Raw genomic sequence first — 27,212 nt, forward strand, 5'->3', positions numbered from 1 at the left:
TAAATGTTTGGAGAGAGAGACGTTTGAAATGATTTAAACATTTCACAAAGTAAACACATGTAGAAATGTCACATGATATCACATAAATATGTATGATTCCTATGCGTTTGTGTCTCAGTTAAAATAAACTTAATATAAAGAAGGAAAAAACTAATTTTGTTTCTTAGGCATAATATTTTATAAGATAAAATCATGTTGGAAATTTATATAGTATCTTGATGTTTTTTTTTTTCAACCACAGAATCCTTGAGAAATCTATTTGATCATGTGGGAAAGACAATTTTGTTTTGCCTTTAGCTGTTTGTTATCACAAAAGACACTGTCATCTGCACTGTTGTCTGAACTACCTCTTGGGCCAGCATAAGAACATCTTTGGGATGTCTGTGACATGTGAAGGGCTTGTCGGTTCAGCAGGATACAAACATGGTCCTTTGCTTCTCCCGTTGTGTTCTAACCTGCAACCTCTGAAAGTCACTCAGCTTTGATTTTGGAGCCATTTCTTATGATACTCTTTAGGAATATTTTCTCTAAGTTACCATCGTACTTTATGTATATCTGAATAATCTTCACTGTTCCTCAAGCATTTTTATGTTTTAAAAATTATTTTGTGTTTATGTTTTAAAAGCAAGACCCTGGCTGTGCATCAGCCTCCCTAGAATCACCACACAACTCAGAAATGGAAGGAATAATGCCTCTATTCAGTTTATATATTTTTGTTTGGTTTTCTTCAGTATGCCCCACAATTTTGCTTTATGAAATAGATGGTAAGTCATTTAAAACATAAGTTTACATGCTGTTGGACTCTTATTTTTGGTAAATGCTTTTTAAAACAAATTCAACGTTTTCTTCCTTTTGAGGCATTCCTAATTTCCTATCTCAATTTATCTCAATATTTTAATAAATATTTATTCATTCTATTTAACACATATTGTATTTCAAATATTTTCATGTATATTTTGCTGTAAGTAGAATATATTAAAATTATACTTTTAAATCCACTATGAGCTTTATGTTAAAAGTGAATTCTTACTAACTGGAGTTTTGTAAAATTTTTGTGATTCTTACATTTTACTTAATTTGTTTGGGTTTTCTTTCTGGTGTTATCATTATTAACATGTAACTTTATTCTTTATTCCTGTTTTTTATCATGTAAATTTTATACTAGAACATAACTCCCCCAGTGACTATTGGGCATTAGTCCCTCCTGACATTCCCCATGTTTGCCTTTACCATGTGAAAATAGCTATTATTAAATAATAAAGCATCTGTTGAATCGCCACTGTTTAAGATAGAAAACTCCCATATAAAATATCCCAACATTTCATCGTTATAGTAGCATAAGAAAATCTCATTTATGATCAGAGTTGGAAAAGGGAATATGGGCATCTCGAGGAGCTAGAAGGAAGCCCTTCCAAGGTGACCTGAAAGGAGAAACTTTGTAAAGGTTTCAAAGCCACATTCTTATCAAGATGCCAACATCTACAAATTGAAGAAGTTCATTTGGGCACACCTTCAAGATGAGTGATAGATTCTGGTTTCTGGTACTCACCAGAACCCCCCCCCCCGGATATATTGGGGCTGCCGGAGTCATGGAGATCCTGTTGCTATTGTTCTGCAGGAGCCAGACCTGTGACTTATTGCAATGAACACTGGCTAGTAAAGCCAGTTGGACGAAAGAGTATACTATGTTATACACGGCTCCCAATGGCACCAGGACAAATGAAGAGGTGTTGGAGAGGCAGAAAAGAAGGAGAAATGAAGAGTTTTGCTCTTGTTTTTGTTTCCTTGTTTTATTTTGCTCTGGTTTGATTTTATCTTTTATTTTCTCTTTTGGGGGTGCTGTGGAGGTGAGGGGATGATATGGGGGGGACCATGATGTGAGCAGAATTAGGGTGCATAATGTGAAATTCCCAAAGAATCAATCAAGAATTTATATTTTAAAACTTCAAAATAAAAAAAAGATGAGTTGTAGTCCTGTGGAAAACTGTGTATTTGTATTGGTGAAAGCATGAATCATCTTACGCGGAATTAAGGATATAAAGATCAAACATGTGCCAAGATGGCTTAGAGACTAAGTAGGAAAGGAAATAATTTTCCTTAGTATGGAAAAAGTAAAACCAGTTTTCACAAGTCAGAAATTAGACAAGCCCACTTCTGCACTTTATTCAATATAATGGATGGCTATTAAGGCAACAGAAAGAAAAAGGATGCAAATTGAAAATAATTATTGCCCTCTGCTAATTATATGATCCTGTATGTAAAGACCTAAAAGACTACCTTAAACAACTCATAGTTCTGGTAAACATTTTTAGAAAACTAGTAAGATAAAAAACAGTATTAAGAAACAGTAGCTGTTCTATATAACAATAAGTAACATGATTAGAGAAAATCCTGTTCACAGAAGAAGAAAAATGGAAATAATACTAACCATGAAAGTGAAAGATCTCTGCGGTAGGAATTTAACAGTGGGGAAAGAATTTGATGAAAACACCAGGTGATGGGAAGATCGCTCATGTTCGTGGGGTGAAGATGATCTAAAGATGAATGCAATTTAAAGCAGCATTCTGTCTTTCCTACTTTTCTTTGACTTTGAAGAGACAAGACGACCAAGGCAACTTGTAAAGGAGCTAATTTAACTGGAGGGTGAGTCAGTGAGCATCAATGGTGAGAAGCATGGTAGCAGGCAGGCATGGAACTGAACTGAAGCAGTGACAAAGAACTTATATCCTAATCTGCAAGTAGGAGCAAGTGAACGAGAGAGATAGAGATAGAGATAGATAGATAGATAGATAGATAGATATAGATAGATAGATAGATAGATAGATAGATAGATACTGGGCCTGGCCAAAGCCCACCACCAATGACACAGCTATTCTTGCAAGGCCATACCTCCTAATCCTTCCTCAAACAGTTTTACCCAAGGGACCAAACATCCAAACTAATAAACCCATTAAGACCATTTTATTAAAATAACCACACATTCCAATAACTTTTTTACAAGAATAAAAAAGTATTTCTTAAATTAATATGAAAGCACCAAAGATCTAGTATAGCCAAAGACATCCCGAGGAAAAATAACAATGCTAGGTGTATCACAACAGTTGATCTCAAGTTATATTATGAAATGGAGTTTCATATGGAGTTTTAGCAGCAGAAACTTTGTGGCTCAAGATCCCAGAGAATAAAACAGATACCTACGCAACTATAGACATCTGTTCCAATACAGTGGCTAAAAAAGAATATACATTGGAGGAAAAAAAAAACCTCTTCAACAAATGACAATACTGTTTGTTCATTCATACGTATAAAAATGAAAGTAGAATTCCATTTTATTCATCTTGTGCAAAGGTCAATTAAAAATGGATCAAAGGTCTTAATGTGAAAGTTGACTCTTTGAAACTCCAACAGGAAATCATAAAGACACTTTGGGAGCAAAAATGGAAACATAGAATCAGGTATGTGTGTAATCTAAAACCTTCCCATTTGTGCCAGAGCTAGTCTTTTTTATTACAATGACTTGGCACATTGGTACAGGAATTCATTTTCTATATCCAGATATTCAGTCCACTCCAAATACCAGAAAAATGTGTTTGTATCCTCCAAATGTACTGAGGAGCAGTTTAACATTTCACAAACTTTTAAAGTTTCCCCGTGATTAAGAGAATTATATTAGTATATCAACAAATATCATTTTTAAATAAGGGAATGCTAAAATCATAAAGTATATATAATAAACTATGGACTTTACCAATCAGATTCCATACTAAATTAAATTTAATTAACTGAATGAATAAAACAGAATAAAAAATCAATCAGAGCATTATCAATTAAATTTACCTGGTTTTTTTTTAAAATACTAAGTCAAATTCAAGGCTTTTGCTAATTATTTCTGAGTATAGTATGTAAAGAAATTTGCAATGAAAGAAACACACTGAAGTAAACACAGTTGCTGGGACAGAACCTTCTGCTTCTCAGGATAGAAATTATTTGAGGTTGTGTGTTTGGGGTGGTAAAAGGGTGGTTACCTAGCAACAACCCCTCCTCCCTTGTCTGTACTGCAAGAAACAGTTTGGCATGTCAGCAAATTGATTACTAGTTTGCTAGATCTGAAAGAACAATGCAATAACGTGGTAGGGCGTAATTCTCAATCATAAGAAACTTACAGGTTTTTCTCTGTGGATTCCACTCTTTATCTGATGCTGCTTGAAGCTTGTCTGGCGACTGTATAAATGCTGAGGTGATATTCATCAAATGAAAAAGAAACTTCAGAGTTTGATTAATGGCATTTATTTTCAGTTTGCTTTTGAAGCAAGCAATGAAATAGTTACAATACCATCAGCCCTGGGCAGGTGGTCATCTTATCCTATTGAACTCTCTGAAATAAGGAGGCACACAATGGGTTGGGTTGTGGAGAAATGCTCTTTAAAGAGTCTAGACAGGTTTTATACTCCATTTTACCATCTGAAGGAATAGTTAATGAGACATTAATTTTTATATAACATACACAGAATATACTTCTGTTTATAACAAACAAGCTTAGCCATGTGTTACAATAACTTAGATGGGAAGCATGTACTTTAATACAATTTACATCATCTAATCAGATTACTTTGAAATGCATCACAAATGAGCGCCACTGTCATCTCACGGAGCGATTCCGCTGGTGCAAGCACAGGGCTGAGAAGGCAAGTGCTGCAAATGATCAGAGTGTTTAGGACCCCACCACAGACACTGCCATGGGAAAATTACAGGCAGCAACTTAGTTTCTGTGTTTTCATAGCACGAGCATGTGAGGTTTTAAAAACCGTCTATTCAAAGAATGCCACAGTGCCAAGTGTGTGGGAGCTGGTGGAAAGGGAAAGAAAAGAGGCTCTGGCTTAGGAAATTTTCCATGATGCAGAGGGCTGAAACCAATGTCTCCCCAGACACAATGCTGATGCTCGGGGCAGCTGTTCGCCAGAACGCAGACACCTGTCTCGTGTGCAGTTTTCTGAGACATCCTCATGTCTCATCTTACTTCAACACAGCACATACTGAAATCCATTTGTTTATTGAATTTCAGAGCAAAGGACATTGTGTGTATCTGTGAAGCATTAGCTAATAGGTGCAAGTCACAGCTGTGTGTTTCTTCTTTATAAATCTGCTCAGTGTCTTAAAGAGTAATACCATTAAGATTCAAATTAATTGAAATATGATAGCATATTTTTCCAGATCTTCATTTCAAAGAATAGCATACCTTTGAAAGTACCTGGCAATATTATTTTAGTAGTTGGTCCAATTCTTGTAATTTGTTTGCAGTAATCTATTAGAAGCTAGGGTCTTTGAACTGTAAATATGGCTATATCAGCAGTGTCAAAATATTAAAAGTCATATCTAAGAACAAATTTAGCACATTCCAACTGTTCCCAAGAATCTTAACTGTTCAAATGTCAGATATTAAGAGGAAATAGGGGATAGACCAGAAAAACAGGAACAACAAACAAATGTTTAGACTATAAATTGTTTAAATATTAGGGATGGTAGAGGGAACATAGCTATTTTTAATATATCAATTTTTGATGGAGTTCCCTGAAATGTGATAAGTGTGGTATGCATTCAATTGTTCACAGAATATTTTAGGAAACAAGAATGCATCTTACAATGGATATTTGATATGGACATTTTCCTCTCCTTACCGTTTATTTCTTTTATGAATTATGATATTCTGATAACTAGGACACATTTATTTTAATGTCTGTAGATGATCAGGAGAATTTTGGATTAAAAACTGTCAAGGATACGTTTCAGGACGTGTCTCCGCGTGTCTCTGAGCCTAACAGAATAGCATAGTTAATATCTAGTAGCCCAACAGTTAAAATAATTGGTGAGTGTGCGCTGAATCCTCCAGAGGGGAGGGAGGGTGCGAGGAGGAGGGCGAGGAGGAGCGGCTGAAGGGAGAAGGGGGAGGGCAGGTGCTGATTTCAGCCCTGTAGCGTCAGGATTGCGTCAATTCGTGTTTCTGCCACGTCTGGAGTCTCGGGGACAAGCTTTTCAGAAGAGCCAAAACAGGAACAGGGCAGGGTGGCACATTGCCGATAGAAAGCGCGGACCTTCCTCCAGCCCCTCTCGCTGCAGGTGCCGGCCGGTGGATCAGGCTGTTTCCTCGGGGAGCCTTGTTCCAGGGTCTTTCCAGGTGAATCTGTCTGGAGTTCTTTCAGCACCTCGGACAGAGCACGCAGAAAACATGGCTCCTATCACTACCAGCCGCGTGGAATTCGGTAAGCAAGTTGCTGAACTTGGGGCTGTGGCTGGGCAGGGCTGTGCTCTCCTCGGGATGTTGGGGATGTTGAATATGTATGTTTTCAAGTAGCTAATTTGAAAGGAAGACGAGAACAGCAGATGGTTAATTGTGGCTTACTTCCTTTTCTCGGTATCTTTCTCCTTAACATCGCCTTCTGTGATTTCACCTTCCAGAAGTTCCCGAATGTTCACTGAGCTCTGTAAGCTTGAGCTGAGGAAAGGCAAGGACATCTGTTGTTAGAACGCTGCTTCAGTTATTTTCTGGATGATTCTTATTTGTGTGTAAATCTTTTAAGGAAGCCACATACGCCTTTGGTTACATAAGAGTTCGGTGCGACATAAAATAACTTGTATCTTGAGGATTTGAGATGAGTATTTTATTAAGTTGTCATAATTTTCTTGGCTATGTTTTCTTGTATCCCTTAAGTATGTTGCTAATGATAGAATTCTGTGATACCATAGTTCTGGGGACTTTGAAATCAAATTGGCTTTGGCCTGCTTAATGTCCCCAGTTGAGCTTTCTGGAGTCCAGCGCTGTACAGTTAAGTAAAAGCTGCTCAAAACTTGGATTAGAGATCCTGATTTCTGGATTGCTTTTTCTGTTCATATTCCAAAAATTTGACACTAAGGTATCCTTGTCTGCTTCGGTAAACAAACTAGACGTGCCTTTTAGAAAATCAATTAACATGTCTAGGTCCAATTATATTCTATTGAGAAAAGACCAGGGTTTTCATCTATAAGTATTTTTTAATTAAAGGATGGAGACATCTTCGAACAGTATCTCTAGATGTATCATAATTGTGATTAAAATGACTAGTATGGCATAATCTCTGCTCTCAAAAACTAAGTACGGCATCAGTAGTTACATTAGCAGAACATGAGTCCATGTTTTGAATATTAGAGATAATGAAATATGCGTAAATGATTTTCTCAGCCTTTTATCATTGGATTTGTATGTGTGCGTGTGTGTGTGATACACCCAGTTCTTGATGTGAAATCAGAAATTTTCTCATAGTGTGGCATCTTCAGAGACTATATTTGTGAACGTATGTTCATGCTCACTTGTCTGTCTACTTAGAAAATATTGATTTCAACTGCTTTTATTGTTTTTCTTATATTGGCTGAAGCATTTCTTAGTTCCTGAGCTTGCGTTTGCTGCCTTGCCCTGAGTTATTAGATTGTGTGGGTGTGTGTGGGGGCACAAAGATTTGAAGAGAAGGGAAGAAGCTGATACTGTTTAGCTGATTAACTCTTCCTCCTCTTTTTCTTCGGTAGCATTCACTTTTTTTTTCTGATTTAGGAGACTCGCAGCTTTACTTTTTTTTTTACACTATTCAATTTAGTCATACAAATAAATTATAGACTTTTTTATTGCTGCCTTAGTTTTCAACATCACATATTTTTCTTACCTTTAATTCATTTGATTTCCTTTGAGTTCATTTTCATGATTAGGAAGTAAATGGACAGAATATTTAGAAGATGGAGAAGGGACATAAGGAAGATTAGTCTTCTTGGTCTTAACAAGCATTAACCCTTTTTGGGCTGGGATGTGTATGTTTAGTAGTCACTATTTAAAATAAAACATGGATAAAATAGAGCTAAATGTGCACAGCATGTTATATTCACTTCATGCAAAGGTTTACTCTTTAGATGTGGTAGTACAGCTGCTAAGCAGTTGTTAGAAGAGTCTGCGTACATATGAGATGATATCTGTTTCATGCATGCTCACTGTTGGAATGTCACCCGATGCCAATGATTTAATGTTTACAAAGTTAAGAAAACAATGCCATTTTCAATTTTATCACATTTTGCCATATATAAATAGACAAGGGCAAAATTGAACTCTAAATTGCCTATACTCACTTTTCACTCATATTTTGGGAATGACTATGGATTTATGACCATTATTCTCTTTTAACCCACATAAATTACTTTGTGCTTTTGATAATCCAGGGCTTGAAGAATTTTAAGCTCATATTTACAAAAGGATTACAATGCTACAATTATATACTATTATCAAACTATTGTTTTTCTTTTACTATTTTCTCCTTATTAATAGATATTTATCTCTTTACCACATTCCACAATTAAAATAAAAAAATAATGGGTTTGTAACAATAACCAATGACTAGCATGTTTTTTCCCATAATTTTTTAGTTGTGAAGATTACTGTTTTTAGGTATTCTTTTTTCTGCTTGAGTCCTGGGTGACTAGAGATGTATTAAAAGGACAGAGTTCCCCAATATTTGTTGGTTATATATGTATATAAATGTGTATATATATTCATAAATAGTAGATTGGTGCTTTTGAAAAATCTCAAAATGTCAATGAAAAATAATAAAAATTGTACTTCCTCATATTGACTCATGATATCTGAGTAAAACAAAGTTAGATGAGAATATTAAATATGAGCCCATATTTGTTCCAGATACACTTTCATTTACTTATGACTCATGATATCTGAGTAAAACAAAGTTAGATGAGAATATTAAATATGACCCCATATTTGTTCCAGATACACTTTCATTTATTTATAAAAATCTATTGAAGTAAGGAGTTTTAAATCGTAATGTATCTCTTGTGTGTCACACAGGGCTATGTTTAGATCTCAAGTTAGTGGGAAACTATTACTCATGCCCAGAACTGTGGGGAAGTAACTCAATCTTCTCCACTTATAGCTAGTGCTCTATTGTGCTTTTCCTATAGTCTTCCATTTCCACTCTGATCATTTAATGGATGTCATTTGTCATTTGGTTTTACAGATGAAATTCCCACAGTTGTGGGGATCTTCAGTGCATTTGGTCTGGTCTTCACTGTCTCTCTCTTCGCTTGGATTTGCTGCCAAAGAAGATCGTCTAAGTCCAACAAGACTCCTCCGTACAAGTTCGTGCATGTGCTCAAAGGAGTTGACATCTACCCTGAAAACCTAAGCAGCAAGAAGAAGTTTGGAGGAGAGGACAAAAATGAAGCCAAGAATAAGTCAGCTGTGCCAAAAGTTTCACTGCATCTTGATCTGGAGAAGCGAGATCTCAACGGCAATTTCCCCAAAACCAATCTCAAAGCTGGCAGTCCTCCTGATCTAGAGAATGTGACCCCAAAGCTCTTCCCAGAGAGAGAAAAGGAGGCTGTTTCCCCTGAGAGCCTGAAGTCCAGTACCTCCCTCACTTCAGAAGAGAAACAAGAGAAGCTGGGGACACTCTTCTTGTCTCTAGAGTACAACTTTGAGAAGAAAGCATTTGTGGTGAACATCAAGGAAGCCCAGGGCTTACCAGCCATGGATGAGCAATCCATGACCTCTGACCCTTACATCAAAATGACAATCTTACCAGAGAAGAAGCATAAAGTGAAGACTAGAGTGCTGAGGAAGACCCTGGACCCCGTGTTTGATGAAACCTTCACATTCTATGGGATTCCCTATCCCCACATCCAAGAGCTGTCCTTGCACTTCACCGTTTTGAGTTTTGACCGGTTTTCAAGAGATGACATCATTGGAGAAGTCCTTATCCCTCTCTCAGGGATTGAATTATCAGATGGAAAAATGCTAATGACTAGAGAGATCATTAAGAGAAATGCTAAGGTAATCATTTAAGCATTTAAGTATTTATAAGGAATCTTTAGCGTAAGTTTTAAAAAATATCTGTGGTGCTTTCATTCAAATGATGAATGGTCCACATTATCCTTAATTACTGTAGGTGACAGCAAAAGAGAACAAGAGAACAGAGCAGGCCCTTTCCTGTTTTAAATATATAGTGTCATTGATTCTAATAGTGGCATTTTGGAATAATTTGTTCTCTCAATGCTATGATTTAAGGAAAACAACAGTCACATTACTTATGTTTTTTAAAATCACATTTTAGAGTTAAAAATATCTTTAGAACACTTTGTAGCCATCTTCCTGTTTTCTCCACACTGGCAACAGTTAAAGCTCAGGTCCAGAGGGCTGCGTGGTTTGTCTGAGGTACCTAACTGCTCTGGCCCTTTAGTGTCAGAGAACTCCCTGGACCTTTGCTGTTTTCTTTACCACTCTCTTTGCTGTTCCTTTTTGTACAGTTGCTTAGTTTGAGGTGGTCTTCCTCAGCCACAAGAATATAGCTATATATTATTTTTTGGCATGTTTTTTTTCTTTAGCTGTTCTTAATTATAAGCAAGTCCCATATTACTGTTTTGTTAGTATTAGTTAAAGCTTGTATTTTGCATCCTTAGTTGTCTTAGCTAATGTCTTTAACGTAAAATAAAATATAAACACCTTTGCAATGAAGGAGTCCATGTTACTGTCCAAAAGCAAATTATAAAACTTGAGCCAGTTATTCCCAATACTTAAATTCATTTATTTCCTCCTTAGATTGAGGAAGTACTTTGGCTATGTAGGACAAGAATTCTATGATCCTGGTCCAGAATAGTGGCTGGATGCAGAATAGGTCTTCTTTGGCTTGAATTCAAATGTCAATAATGAAGAATTTAAACTAAAATCAAATATCAGCCTTGTGATCCTACACATATCGGTTGACATATATATTAATAACTTAAAAGATTAAAGATATCTTTGAATAGCAAAAACTAAAGAAAAAATCCTCTTGGGAATATAGTTATAAATACCCATCAAAACATGTGTAAGTACTGGGTGTGGTCAAATCCTTGGAAATTTTAGTATTAGGTAGTACCGAAAACAACCACAAGATGGCAGTCAATGGTTTTAGTCATCATAGGGCCAAGCGTTTCTCAGATTCTCTAGCTTGCTAAAATAAAAAGAAATAGGAACACGGCATTAAAATAACAAAGGTATTATGTTGTTGTATGTTTTGTGATGAGGGCACAAAAGCTCAACACGAGTACTACGTTTGCTGTGCTTGTCTTTGTTTAGAAGTCGTCCGGACGGGGCGAGCTTCTGGTCTCTCTATGTTATCAGTCCACCACGAACACGCTCACCGTGGTTGTCTTAAAAGCCCGGCACCTGCCGAAGTCTGACGTGTCTGGACTTTCAGGTGAGAACGCTTCCGTCTATAACTGGCTCATGTATTGTCAGCCAACAATGGATTCTGGTTTGGTCAGTCTCAATCATGAGCACTGGGATTGCTGAGTTTTGTGGGAAAAAATTATGAGTCAATTCTGCTAGCAATACAGAGCAAGTCATATGCCTGTGACACAAAGTTAGTGGAGGAGGGAGCATCTGAGTGGATGACTTAAAGCAATGACAAAAGAAGAGGAACAACGCAGCCTGACATTGCTCAGAAAGAGTTCTGAACTTTGGCATGTCAAAAGACTTACTCACTCACATTCTTTGGTGAGCTTATTATTTTTCTAATAATACATAGGTTTTAAGAATAAAATTTTAGTTTTGAATAACTGAGAAACAAAGTATTTGTTGTAGAATATGAGGAAGAAAATGAGCCAAGTTACAGGTTAAAATGATCTTAAATCTTTTATCCTTCCATTTCTTAATAGAGTATCCTCTTTATATTTCTTAAACACTATAGACATTGGGCACAATAATACTTGAAGGGCTTTTTCAAAACTATAAATGTGTATTTTAGTAAAGCATCACTGAGTGATATTGTTCTTATTATTTGATTGAAGAAATTGAAGACAAGTTCTTAAAGCTTGAGATCATGAAGATAAATAATGTATATACTGCAATCAAAAATAATATAATTATGTGATATAGAAAGTTACATGATCCTGAACCCAGTGCAGTAAGAATGTCACAGGAGAGATCAACTCTTGTAAACTAAAAGCAAACCCTGAAAATGGCTACCCACCTGTAGAAAAGCTAAAGAGGACATGATCTGGTTTCATATCCCTGTTCAACAACAAAAGCGGTCCTCACCAGGAGACAGACTCACCGAGAGTATAAAATCAGCAAGCTCAGACACTGCCTTCATCTTGCTTTCGGGATTAGGCAATATGCAGCATTCTCTTTCCTTCCCCTTTTTGCTAAGACCGTTGACAGTTTAACCCTTGTATGTCATTGCAGATCCCTACGTCAAAGTGAACCTGTACCACGCCAAGAAGAGAATCTCCAAAAAGAAGACTCACGTGAAAAAATGCACTCCCAATGCCGTGTTCAATGAACTGTTTGTCTTTGATATTCCTTGTGAGAGTCTTGAAGAAATAAGTGTTGAATTTTTAGTTTTGGATTCGGAAAGGGGATCCCGAAACGAGGTGATTGGGCGGTTGGTCCTGGGTGCCACAGCAGAAGGAAGCAGTGGGGGGCACTGGAAGGAGATCTGTGACTTTCCCAGGAGGCAGATTGCTAAGTGGCACATGCTCTGTGATGGGTAGTTTCCTGGCCGTGAGCCGGAGCATAAAGGCTTTTGCTAGGCAAGAAGAAAGTTTCTTTCTTATACATGATTATGAGCTTGTGGCACAGCAAGCTACTTTATTATTTGTTTATTTATTATTTACTAAATAATTTAGGTTAGAAGTGGATTAAAGTAGTAGACCAGAAAACAGTTGTAAATGTGTATCTTGATAATTTCCTCCTTTATTAGAGGTGTTGACTAAATTTTCATAAGATACTCAATTTCCCTCTGTCTGGTCTTAAGCGGGCCAAGCAGGTCTGTTGTGAGTACTCTAGTTTAATCTCAAGTCGCAGGTAGGTGTGTGTTGTAGATGATAATGTCACTTTTGCCTTGGTAGTGGAAGTCCAGGTAATCGCTAAGAGTTCAAGATGAAAACTCACACCTTTTTGTATGAAAATCAACCCATGTTTCTTCAGGTTGGGGAGAAAAGGTTTTATTTCAATCCAAAGATATTACAGAAATGTCCTCCAGTCTGTTTTCTAGTTTATTTCATGTACAAATAGTTGTCCTATATATCAAAATATGCTGTCCTTTCCATTCGGTTTGTAATGATTTGATACCATCTCATCATAAAAGGGGTAGGTAACTTAGGTTCATTTCACAAAGACAGCAAACAAGTTGAGAAATTAATTAATTAAAGGGCTGAATTGAAGAACACTGTGGTTGCAATGAGATTTTTTTTTGTTCCCTGAGATCACATGTGAGTCATATAAAACGTAACTTCAACATAAGAACCATGGTCTTGAATTATTCACTGCCCATTCCAAGCCTCAGTGTGGCCTAAGATACTCCTACTTACCTTTGTGAAGCTGTCAGACTAGGGGAAAAAATAAACTTAAGCTAGATATTCAGTTAGGAATACAGTTTTTAAATATATATATATAAAAATCTGTATCAGTGTACGAGTGTATTTTCAAGGCTGTCTTTCCCCCTCAGAGAGGGCATGACTACCTAAGTATTTGACTTATTCTTTCCCAGGAAGTTCTAAACTACTTAAAGAGAAACAAAAGGAAAGAAGATGTGTTAAATTCTGTACATTGTCAGGTTGAAATCAACTACACTAAGTAAAAAGACTAAGACAAAAGACTAACAAGCCTATCAGAATCTACAGACGTTCACAAAATAGACTGAAGCTGTAAAGTTAGCATGGACAGTGTGCGCTACACTGTCTTTCGAGACCAATTTGTCTCGAGCTGTTATTTTTAAGATACAGAACCGTGTCTCGTGCCATTCCCAAATCGCTAAGTTCTGAAACTCTTGCCAAACTCGTTTGACGCAAGCAGAGCTCTAGCGTTGTCTGGGAAGACTTAACTCGATGATGGCGATGTCATTATATCTGAGTTGTTAGAGAATCATGAGTGTGACTTAGGTCCAGCTGAATTATTAAATATGCAAGTTAGAGATGATGTCTCCTGAAAACTTTACCACTTGAGTCAAGCTTTGTGTCAGTGCTTTAGCCATTTTTGAGAATGTGTTTGATATCACAGTGTTTGTAAATTCAATGAAAATGTATTTCCGAACTACTTGTCCGTGCTTTTTAATGACTATGAAGAAGTTCAACTTTCTGTAAGGAAATATATTTCATTCTGTATGTACAAAACTGAAATCCATCTCTTTTATGCTTTCCCGCACTCACTGTCATCCAGTGACGAGGTCATCTCACATCTGTCTACTCAGCAGTCTGTGGCACTAACATGGAATGAACTGCAACCGTGTGGAGTTTGGGGAGGCCAGATGGCCTTTGTATGGATGCACATTTGATGTCACAGGCCATGGGATGAACTCTAACTTGGAGCTCTAATATCATGAGGCATGGTTTCCAAGTGTCCTACAGAGTGGCAGGAAGTTGATGGTGATCCAACTTACAGGATGTTTATTGGAAAAGGATTTTTTAAAAGATAGGAAACAAGTCTGACAAAAAATACTTCAAAATCACATTAAATTGTTTGTAAATAGTTTTTAGTTTCACAATTTAAAGTGTTTTGAAGGTGTTAAGTTGATTGTAACTATTTACAACTGGTTTTAAGGAAAAAAGAGAAAAGCAAGAAAGAAGAAAAGCAAGAGAAGAGTTGGAACAGACAGGGAGTTAAGTGATCTCATCGTTTCTGAAAACTATACTGTTTATAATGTATTACAATATCATTGTGAATACCCAACTCTGCTAAAATTCCTGCACTGTACTAAACATGTAAATTAATTTGTTGTCTGCTTAGCCAGTCTAACCACCCAGATAGGGAGGTTGCCGTGTCTGAAGAACTGTGAGATTCAGTGACTGACTTGTCGTAGTTCAGTAGAAGTGATGCAGAGGAAAGCATGGTGTAAGGGAGGTGGTGTCTGTTCTTTTGTGCCAGCTCTGTATGTTTGTAAGACACAAATAAACTGCTGCTTTTGCCCAAACAGTCTCAAGGAAGTGTCCTGCCAATGGCTCTGTTGTAAGTTTTGTGTTACTGCTTTCTGAGGTTTTTCTCTTTTCCTAATAGGACATCTACATAGGTTAGGGAGCACTGAAGACTGAGTAACAAGATCTTTCATGTGTGGAGGTCTGAATTTTGCCCTGTTTCTGACATGCCTAACCTGAAGTGAAGCCCGGTTCTCGGGGAACATAGGCACTGGACTCAGTGGTGCATGCACAGACAGGTGGAGGATCTTTTGGTATTCCTCACTCCTTTCTCCACTCTATTCTTCTCTCTTCAGGGTGGGAATAGGCAGGGGTTTCACCAGTTGACTTCACTAGGTTCTTCTAGCTCTTCTCAGGACATGGTCTTGCCCGCCTAGGGTAGCCCAGGTTATTGTTAGAGGCAGGCTCTTTTTTTGTCCGGTCTCCCGAGTTCCATGGTTTCAGAGGTGCATCGCCATAGCAAAGATTCCGTCTTCATGTGGACAACTCCTTATTTTCATCTTTCCAGTGATGGACATTGAGCCCACACTCTGATTCACCACCACTATACATCCCTAGCTCTTTCTGCTAGATTCTTTTTAAAACAAATTTATTCTACATCCTTACCCCATTTCCCCCTCCCTCTTCTCTTCCTAAGCCCTCCCCCACCTTCCTTCCACCCCCTCATCCACTCTTCCTCTGTTTCTATTCAGAAAGGGGCAGGCCTCCCATGAGTATCAACAAAACATGGCATATCAAGTTGCAGTGAAACTAAGCACCACCCCTCCTTGTATTAAGGCTGGGTGAGACAATCCAGTATGAGTAATAGGTTCCCAAGGCCAGCCAGAGTGGTAGGGCCAGCCCCTGCTCCCGTGGTTAGGAGTCCCACAAGTAGACCAAGCACCACAACTGTCACATATATGCAGAGGGACTAGGTTGGTCCCATGCAGGCTTCCTAATTGTTGGTTGAGTTCCTATGAGCCTGGTTAGCTGTTTTTGTGAGTTTTCTGTAGTGTCTTTGATCCCTCTGGCTCCTATAACCCTTTCTCCCTATCTTCAGCAGGATTCCCTGACCTCAGCCTTATGTTTAGGTGAGGTTCTCTGCATCTGTTTCCATCGATTACTGGATGAAGGCTCTCTGATGACAACTGGGGTATTCACCAATCTGATCACAGGACATGGCCACTTCAGGCTCCATATCCATTATTGCTGGAGACTTTCTGCTGGATTCATAAAGGAGCCCTTTCACGTTTAATTTTTTCTATTTTTATTTACGTTTCCACATTTTCTTGATTTTATTCAACCATTTTGGTTCCCATTATATTTTTTTACTTTTTGCCCTCTTTATCATATTTCAGATTTTCCTTAACTATTTTTATATTACTTCCTTGTACTATTTTTTAATCTTTCCCACATCCTTATACTACATAGATTTAATTTGAATAGCAAAATAGTACAGCTATATTTTATCTTCAAGAAGGAAAGAAAACCAGGTGTAGCTGCAACAGTCCCATCAGGCAAATAACAGCATTAAGAGCCTTGAGAATTAGATAGTTTTTGCAGTAGTGACCCATGTGAAATTGTTCATGATGTGTTCACATGGTGTTCATATGTGGCACAATGTTCTTGGGAATAGAATGCAACTAACCAACTGACATTATTTTCTTTTAACTCACCTGAATCATATTAAAAGTGTGCACTGGTATGCTGAAAGAACGAATAGGCCATTATTACATTTAAATGTTGAGTGGTTTTAGAGATTGTTCAATGGTTAGGGAGTTGGTTCAGTGGTTAAGAACACTGGCTGCTACAACAGAGCATCTCAGTTAAGTTCTCAGCAGGCGCATGGTGTCTCACAAGCTGCCTCTAACTCCAGTCTCAGGGGACCCAACACCCTCTATTTCCTGTGTGGGCACAAGATATATACATGGTGCACAGATACACAAACAAAATACTCATACATATAAAATAAATATTTAAAAAAAGTACCTATTTTTTTTAAGGCATTCAGAAGCATTAAGTATTTTCCAAGGGAATTTATCATTGGGGAAATGCTAGTTAAAACTACAGCAGAGGGTCATGGATTTTGCTGTGAGTTTGTGTCTCCGAGTAATGTCAGAAACTACACCAAAAAGTTTTATCAAAATTGTTGTCTAAACATGAGCTGAACAAGAACGATAACAGTAGCTGTGCCAAAGTGGATGGAGGAAAGCCTAGGAGGCCTCAAGCCTACACAAAGAATGACAGGCATCTAAGGAATGGTGATGGTAGGACAAAGAGTCTTCTACAGGGAAGAACACATATGATATGAAGTGGTCGGCCGTGAGAACACAAGTGACATTATACAGACTGGGAAGGTTATATTTACCAATATATGTACATGTATGTATGTAATACATATATGGATATAACAATAAAAATGAGGCCATGAATTTGAAAGAGAACAAGGAATATATGGGATGTCTAGATGGAGGAAACGGAAAGGAAAAATGATGCAATTACAATCTAATCTCAAAAGTAGAAAAAAATGGAAAAATGCAGCAAAATGTTGCTATATTTCTGTTATAGAAATAAAAACTCAGAGCATGCCAAATATTGACAAGGATATAGAGAGAACATTCCTGCCTTTGCTGCTATCAGAAAACATACAGTCCTCTGTGTGTTGAATATAATCTATCACATTACTCTTTATGCTAAAGAATATGTTTACATATGAATCTTCGTATCAGTGTAATTTGTGGAAGTCAAACCCAGGAATCAACCCAAATGGTCATCAGTGGATAAGTGGATAAATTGTGGTATAGCCCCAAAATGTAATGCTACTTGGCAATAAAATAAACAAACCCTTGGTATATGCAACATTTAAAATCTTATAATAATTATTCTCAGTACATTTCATTCAAAATGTACAGTGTATACCATATTAGTGTATGTATGGAAAATGTCAGAAGTTGTTGTAGCATTGTATAGTGATAACGAACAAAGACTCTTTGCTGGGGACTGAGGAGACATTACAGATAGGTAGGACTGACACATTAGAAAGGGTTAGGAAGAAACTTTGGGGACTTTCTTGTCTGTGGTAGTGATTAATGATTATAAGAATAGGTATATGTATTAAAACTCATCAAATTTAAATGTGTACAATTTAATGTGTTTGTTAGAGAAAAGAAATTAGATAGGAGACAATTGTAGTGAAATCACAGAAAGAATAAGCATTGCTATCTGATGTATGACTTCTGGAAATTAATGTTCTATCTATATATCTAATATATTTGGGGAAAATTTTCTGTGTTGTTAAGGGACGTTCTCCTAATAATTTTCATGAGGACTTTTTAGTCATTTGAAACAGTTTCTGTATAATTAGGCCACTAAATCGCTTTACACTTAAGTAGAATTTTTTCTTTTCATTCCTATTTAAGAAATTATTTTTAAAATTGAATATTTATAGCTTATGAAATATTACATTGTTCCAAGTTAAATTACAAAGAAAATGTATTTTCCATTCATATCCCTGATATGGTCTTTTCCACCCATACTTAATGAGGGTACTCTTCTCAATTTTAACACAGGTAAGTAGACTTGTTTAGGCATACTCCTTAAGTGTAGCCTGAATTCTAATTGATCTTAATAACAAACTCAGAGTCAGATATTAGGGAGTGAAAACTGAAAGATCAGAGAAGCTAGCGACTAGTTTTTACCTCTATGAAATCCTCAGACCAAATGGGCTTTCCTGTCTACAAGTCCTCAGACTGAATGTTCTGAGCTCCTGTCTCCTCCCGCCTTATATTCCTCTATCTGCCCAGCCGTATCACTCCTGTCTCCACCTCCCTGTGGAGGTGCTGGGATTAAAGCCCTGGGATCCCAAATCCTGGGATAAAAGGTCTGAGCTCTATTTCTCTTTTAGACTGATTGAATCTTATGTAGGTCAGGGTGGCCTTGAACTCACAGAGATCTGTCTGCCTCTGTCTCACGAGTGATGGGATTAAAGGTGTGCGCTACCACTGCCTAGTGTGGGTAGCTCTGCACTCTGATCCTCAGGCAAGTTTTATTTGTTATAACACAAACAAAATATCACCACACTTACGACATGAGAAAAGCATGTGATACACACACCCTCTCTGCTCTATCCTCAGTGAACAAGGTATTGTGTAGGCAATCCCCTGCTATATGTGAAGATAATATTATCTATGGCATGCTCGCTTACAGAAATGGACTTTATATGTATTATCATGGTCAAGCTTACAAGGACCAATGCTTTGTCAGAAAAGTGTGTTTCTTCCTCATGTTTATAAGCTAGACCCTTATATGGAAGATGTGTGTGCTCTGTTGATCTTTATATATCTACAATAGGTGGGCTGGGGTTTTGCATGCAGTAAATACAATTACTATTTTCTTCACTAAAGAATTCTGAGCCAACAAAGAAATCAGATTTGAACCCAATATAGGAATATGTATGTTTATCCCATACATGCCGGCAGGAGGAAGGTGGGAATACACTGAAAGTGATGCAGCAGTCTCTGCTAGATTCATCTGGTGGAGAATCTGTGGATAGGATCCATGTAGGGAAACTAGACTGAATTCTCATCCCTAAACAGTCATCCTAACTAGGCAGTAGGTGACAATGCTTACATCGCTGCTGCTCTTCACATCCTGTACTGAGTTGATTTACTTAACGTCTCTACTTCTGCATTCTTCTCAGTGGGAATTCTTCTGTTCTATGGATACTACATCTCCAGCATCTGTTCATGGTAGTAAGTCACTCAAACACTTTATTGGATTGAAAACTCAAAGCGCACTGCATTTTCTCATTCATGTCATTCCAGCTCACAGCATGAAATACAATGTAGGCAATATCACTCTACTTCTCAGTGATGGTAAACTCAAATGTTGGAATAGTATGTAATTTAAAACTGGAGCTGTGACCATGATGGGATGGAACCTCAGGCTGCTAAAGCCAAAGTTTCCAGTTGGTTTGTATCATTATGTAGACCAGTTTAAGCTACTGAAACAATGTACTTTATGTTTACTTACATCCCAAGATAATGTTACGTATATAGAGAATACTGAAAATGATGTAAATACTCTTTGAAACATATTCCCAGCTTATCATCATCACCATCACCACCTTCTTCTTCTTCTTCTTCTTCTTCTTCTTCTTCTTCTTCTTCTTCTTCTTCTTCTTCTTCTTCTTCTTCTTCTTCTTCTCCTTCTCCTTCTTCTTTTTCTTCTTCTTCCTTCCTCTTCCTCTTCCTCCTTCCCCTTCTCCCCCTCCTCCTCTTCTTCATCATTATTATTTTGTGTGTGTTTGTGTGTTGTATGTGAGTAAGTGTGTAAGTTTAATGCAGATCTGTGAGCATTAAGTTATAAAACTGGTTTTTTCCTCAAGGTCCAAATCAGGAGAAGAAGGAGAGAGAGCAGGAGCAAGGAACTCAGGACCGTGAGGGGTGCACCCACACACTGAGACAATGGGGATGTTCTATCGGGAACTCACCAAGGCCAGTTGGCCTGGATCTGAAAAAGCCTGGGATAAAACCGGACTCGCTGAACATAGCGGACAATGAGGACTGCTGAGAACTCAAGAACAATGGCAATGGGTTTTTGATCCTACTGCACGTATTGGCTTTGTGGGAGCCTAGGCAGTTTGAATGCTCACCTTACTAGACCTGGATGGAGGAGGGTGGTCCTTGGACTTCCCACAGGGCAGAGAACCCTGATTGCTCTTTGGGCTGATGAGGGAGGGGGACATGGTTGGGGGAGGGGGAGGGAAATGGGAGGCGGCGGTGGGGAAGAGCCAGAAATCTTTAATAAATAAATAAATAAATAAAACTGTTTTTTTCTAAACGATTTTAATAACTTTGTCAGAATCCCTGAACATTAATACTTGAAAGTTAAGATAAATCAGGAGACCAAATCAAAGAACCACAGCACAGCAGAAAACTGATGCTGTGATCATTTGTAGCTTAGCCCAGAATTACCATTTATCGTCTCTTTACCATAATTTTATGGATTTTTAGGTTGGTGATATGTGACTTGACTAAAACACCCCTGTACCCTAATCTCTAAAAGTGAAGGTCAATATTCAGATCCTTTTGGTGTGAACTTTGGCTCTATCTAGGGAGCATCTTTCTAATAAATATTTCTGTTTCAGTTTCTTCCTAGCTAAACCAGAGTTAATATGCTTATGCCATAGCAAAATGTTCCAATTGAACAAAAAGATAGGAGGGCAATTTATTAGTTCTATGTGGATACAGGTTTTCAGAAAATGTCTATTGAATTTCTTCAGATCTAATAAGGCAAAAAGAAAATCTAGTAAATTAAATTGTAATGCTTTAAAAAGAGGTATTGATATGTGTAAACAGTTCAACTGTACTGAGGAATTCACAGATATATCTTAAATGATAATATATATCCATTTCAACATTTAATTTTCACAAAGTCCACAAAATTAAAACAATACTGTTTTTTACTATTGGCTAGGTAAAAAATTCACCAGATGTTCGAATTTGTTATTTTATCACTAAAACCAAATACGGAAAAGAGAAAATTGTAGGACTAAATTAGAGAAAACAAGAATTTTTACAGACATTTTGCATTTGAGGTAGAACAGAGCCTCTATACTCAGAAGGCAGAAAGGAAAAAAAAATGTTGTTCAATTGCTGAAAGAGAAAAACACTCATAATGACACGACAGGAAATTTTGAGGGTTACAGAGGTGACTAGACACTGATACCTGTATCTGAAATAGTGTATAAAAGAAGAATTGAATCTAAACTATTTGGTGATTAGCTTACCTACTTAAGTGTTATACAAATGCTTTTCTGCCTTTCTTATAGATATTAATGTACACATGGTGTGTGTGTTCTCACATTGCTCAGACTGTCCTCATTTCTCTGTAGCTGAAGATGACTTTAAACTTGTGATAATCCTTTCTTATCTTCCGGTCCTGGGATTCCAAATATACACTATCACTTTCAGTTCATAGAATAGTTTTATTCAAACAATTATAATGAATGCACAAAGAGAACAGTAGAAACAATGATGATATAATTATACCACAATAAATATACTTGTACTTCAAGTAGTGAAAAACAGTAGGTGCTGAGGTTTTCTAGGCTCAACAAGACAGATACTGTGCTTTGGGCAGCATAGTCGAGAAAAAGGTGTTTTTTCACAATTATGAAGGACAGTTATCTGAAACCAAAATGTCACCAGAATTGACTTCTTCTGCAACACACTGCCTCTTAGATGGCCTCTGTCCATCTTCCCATATGTCCATCCGTCCATCCATCCATCCATCCATCCATCTCTTATCTATCTATCTATCTATCTATCTATCTATCTATCTATCTATCTATCTGTCTATCTATCTATGAGGAAGAAGAGACAATAAATTTGAGGTAGTTGAGGGGATATGGGAGGAGTTGAGAGGAAGAGAAGGGGCAGAAATAGTAAAATAGTACTCATGGATAAAACTGTCAAAAATAAACTAATATAAAAGTTTGATTGTCTAAAACAATTAGTTGTCTAAAAATTTCAGTCTAAAATTTTCTAATAAGTAATATGAGACATATTAACTATCTATCTAAAAACCTTATAATAAACCTAAGTACTTGTATAAATATTTATTTATATTTTAATTAAAAATTTCTCATCTGGACTGACAATATTCTCTCCAAGAGCCAAAGACCATTTAACCACTCCCACAACACTAGGTATGAGAAGCTCTCTTTTAAGTTGTTGGCCAGTATTGTTCAGGAGACTCCTCAAACCTTGTAAGTGATTACGTTACTTGTGGTTACCTGCCAGAGGCAGGAAATAAGACCCGATTGCTAAAGACACTGTGCACTTTAGATACAGGGCCCAGAGATCCCTGAGCTGGTACTGATATGAATGCCTCTTCCTAGAGACTAGCTTTCATAGAAGGTACCATGCAAGCTTCCAAAGGAGAGAAGTAAGTAATAGTGCTACTCGGCGATGATGCCTATGAACCGCAACAATGATCAGCATGGCACAACAGCCCTAAAAATGCAGCAGTGGCATGCATACCTTAGAGGTAACCAATGACTCTCTAGTTGGACTTAGGACTCAACAAGAGGGAAATTATACCTGGCACTGGAAACCTGGCTGTCTCCCCAGGGCTAGTGAATTCACGGATCATGGAGAAGAACCTGCAACCACCACTTTACTAAACCAGCATAATCTTTAACTAAATTCCAAACATCTGTCCTTATAGCCACAGATAAGCTTGGTGCTCAACCCTCATCAAGGAAACTTCTCTGTCACAGACAGATACCCATGCAGAAAACCATAACCAATCAAAATGCAGGGTTGTGGATCCAAGCCTTAATGGATACATCTACAAAAAACTTCCTGTACCTAAGCCACAGGGAATATAATAGAAGAGGGGACAGAAAGAATTTAAAAGCCAAAGTATCAGGGAGTTTTCTGTGAGACTATGCCTCCTAGTAATGTCAGAAGCTACACCAAATGACTGCCTAAACCTGAGTGGAACAAGGACAACAGAAGACTTGCCAAAGCTGATAAAGAAAAGTTCAGAAGACCTCAACCTTATACAAAGAACTACAGACAACGAAGATGCTGAGAGTGGAAGAAACTGTTTTTTTTTCCCCAGGGAAGAACATGCCAACTGGTTATCTAATACCAAATGGTCAATCCTGAGGACATACATATACAAGTAACATTGCACAGATTGAGCAAGTTACTTTTAGGAGTATATATGTATATACATATATGCATATAACAACAGTTAATAAAAGAGACGCCATGAATTTGAAAGAAATCAAGGATGGGTATGAGGGAGGGTTTGGAGGGAGGAAAAGGAGAAGGGTAATGGTTTTATTATATCTAAAAAATAAGTGAAATCGTAAAAAAAAAAGAGCTTAAAATTTCCTTAATTTAAAAACAAAAACAAAAGTTCAGCCGGGAGGTGCCTGGCAAACAGGGAGCCTGGTCCTGTTCCTGAAGACCCTTCTGAGGGGCGAGAGGGAACTGGGCCCCCGGCAGGAGCCAGGAAACAGAGCGACAGCATTTTGTAAGAGGAGCCCCTGGCCAACAGGGAAACCTGATCCGGTCTTAAAAAACCCATTAGATAGCTTCAATAGGAGGAGATGGGCAGGCGCCAAGGCAAGAATTCACCCAATAATCCGAAAAACAACATGAAAACACCAGAACCCAATGATCTTACAACAGATGGACTTGAACACCCTAATAAGGAAGAAGTGGAAAAAATTGACTTTATGAAAGCAATAGAGTCCATTAAACAACATGTGAAAAATGCCCTTATAGAAATGGATGAGAAGTATAACCAAAAGTTTGAAGAAATGAGTAAATACGTACATGATACCCTGGGAAACCAAGAAAAAAACGATCAAACAAGTAATGAAAACAGTTCAAGAATTGAAAACTGAAAGGGAAGCAAGGAAGAAAACACAAACTGAGCACCAGCTGGATATGGAAAATCCAGGTCAATGAACAGAGCCTACAGAAACAAGCATAATCAATAGAATACAAGAAATAGAAGAAAGAATCTCAGATTCTGAGGACACCATAGAGAAAATAAACGCACTGATCAAAGAAAACAGCAAAGCCAACAAATTCTCATCACAAAACATGCAGGAAATATGGGACACAATAAAAAGACCAAACATAAGAATAATAGGAATAGAAGAAGGAGAAGAGTCACAGCTCAAAGGCCCAGAAAATATTTTTAACAAAAGTTCAGCCGGGTGGTAGTGGCGCATGCCTTTAATCCCAGCACTTGGTAGACAGAGGCAGGCGGATCTTTGTGAGTTCAAGGCTAACCTGGTCCACAAGAGCTAGTTACAGGACAGGCTCCAAAGGCACAGAGAAACCCTATCTCAAAAAACAAAAACAAAAACAAACAAACAAACAAAAAAAGTTCAGGCTCTGACTGGCCCTGGAGAGATAAGTGCCTGGGCCTCCTGGAGGGCCCTGCTCTCTAGACCCTAGTCCCCTGAGGCACATCCTCTGCCTCATCCCCACCCAGTGAAGACCCAGAGACCTGAGAGTAGCCTCCTTACACATGCAAACATCCCCCAAAACCCCTGAAGAGATGAGTTTCTGGATCACTAGCTGGAGGGCCCTACTCTCTGGACCCTAGATGCTAGCTGCATATTTCATGTCCCAGTGAAGCCCCAGAGACCTGGGAGCAGCCTTCTCATACCCACAACCATCCCCCACTGCATCTCTGGCCACTGAAGACTTGTCCCTGACTGCCCCTGGAGAGGCATGAAAAGACAAACCTAAGAATAATAGGAATAGAAGAGGGAGAAGAACTCCAGCTCAAAGACATAGAAAATATATTCAACAAAATCATAGAAGATAACTTTCCAAAGAAAACTTTCTAAAGAAGGATAATCCTGTGAAGGTACAAGAAGCTTACAGAACACCAAACAGACTAGACCAAAAAAAAATCCCCTTGCCAAATAGTACTCAAAACACTAAACATCCAGAATAAAGAAAGAATATTAAGAGCTGCAAAAGAAAAAGGTCAATTAACATATAAAGGCAGACCTATCAGAATTACACCCGGCTTCTCAATGGAAACCCTGAAAGTCAGAAGGTCCTGGAAATACATGCCACAGACACTAAGAGACCACAGATACAAGCCCAGACTACTATACCCAGCAAAGCTTTCAATCACCATAGATGGAGAAAACAAGATATTCCATGGCAAAACCAGATTTAAACAATACCTATCCACAAATTCAACCTTACGGAAAGTACTAGAAGGAAACTCCAATCTAAGGAAGTTAACTACACCTACAAAAATACACCAACATATAACCTCATACTAACAAACCCTGAAGAAGGGAAACACACAAACACTACTACCGAAAAAAAAAACCCAGGAACAATCACTGATCATTAATAATCTCTTAATATCAACAGACTCAATTCACCTATAAAAAGACACAACTAAGAGAATTAATATGAAAACAGGACCCATCCTTCTGCTGCATACACCTCAACTTCAAAGAGAGACATTACTTCAGAGTAAAGGGTTGGGAAAACATTTTCCAATCAAGTGGACCTAAGGAATAAGAAACAATATCTAACAAATAGACTTCAAACTAAAATCAATCAGAAGAGATGGAGAAGGACACTTCATACTCATCAAGGGAAAAATCAATCAAGATGAATTCTCAATTCTGAATATCTATGACCCATCCCACATATATAAAAGAAATATTACTAAAGCTTGAATCACACATCAAACCCCACATACTATTAGTAGGAGACTTCAACACCCCACTCTCACCAATGGACAGATCTGCTAGACAGAAACTTAACAGAGAAATAAGAGAACTAGCAGATATCACTACTCATATGGACTTAACAGATATCTATAGAACATTTCACCCAAATACAAAAAAGTATACCTTCTTCTCAGTACCTCATGGAACATTCTCTAAAACTGACCACATACTCTGTAGCAAATAAACTTCAACAGATATGAAAACATTGGAGTAACCCCTTGTATCTTATCAGATCACTGTGGCTTAAAGTTAGACTTCAATAACAACATTAATTGCAGAAAGTCTACAAAGTCATGTAAATTGAAAAATACTCAACTGAATCACCCCTGGGTCATGGAAGAATAAAGGAAGCAATTAAAGACTTCCTAGAATTCAATGAAAATGGATGCACAGCATACCCAAATCTATGGGACACAATGAAAGCAATGCTCAGAGAAAAGTTCATAGCACTAAGTACCTATGTAAAGATAATGGAGAAATCTCCTATTAGCAACTTAACAGCACGCTTGAAAGCTCTTGAACAAAAAGAAGCAGACTCTCCCAGGAGGAGTAGATGAGGAATAATCAAATTGAGGGCTGAAATCAATAAAATAGAAATAAAGAAAACAATACAAAGAATCAATGAAACAAAGAGATGGCTCTTAGAGAAAATCAACTAGGTAGATAAACCCTTACCCAAACTAGCCAAAAGGCAGAGATAGAATATCCAAATTGACAAAATTAGAAATGAAAAGGGGACATAACAACAGACACCACCGAGAAAATCCAGAGAGTCATTAGATCATACTACAAAAACCTGTACTCCACAAAATTGAAAAATTTAAAAGAAATTGACAATTTTCTGGATAAGTACCATATGTCAAGATCAAAACAAGACCAGATAAATGATTTAAATCAACCTATAACCCCTAAGGAAATAGAAGAAGTTATCAAAATTTCCCAACCAAAAAAAGTCCAG

At 37.6% G+C, this 27,212-nt stretch overlaps 1 protein-coding gene across 1 annotated transcript; it reads left to right on the top strand.

The window, feature by feature from the left end:
- Positions 1-6,102: 6,102 nt before the first annotated feature.
- On the top strand, positions 6,103-12,558 carry Syt4 (synaptotagmin 4). Its single transcript, XM_050135095.1, has 4 exons — positions 6,103-6,257; positions 9,042-9,856; positions 11,141-11,261; positions 12,251-12,558. The coding sequence occupies exons 1-4, from the start codon at positions 6,224-6,226 to the stop codon at positions 12,556-12,558; spliced, it is 1,278 nt and encodes a 425-aa protein (XP_049991052.1). The 5' UTR covers positions 6,103-6,223.
- The last annotated feature ends 14,654 nt before the right edge of the window (positions 12,559-27,212 follow it).

The sequence above is a fragment of the Alexandromys fortis genome, unplaced genomic scaffold, assembly GCF_014885135.2.
Source record: "Alexandromys fortis isolate MF-2015 unplaced genomic scaffold, M_Fortis_MF-2015_v1.1 scaffold_25, whole genome shotgun sequence".
In the NCBI taxonomy this organism is placed as follows: domain Eukaryota; kingdom Metazoa; phylum Chordata; class Mammalia; order Rodentia; family Cricetidae; genus Alexandromys; species Alexandromys fortis.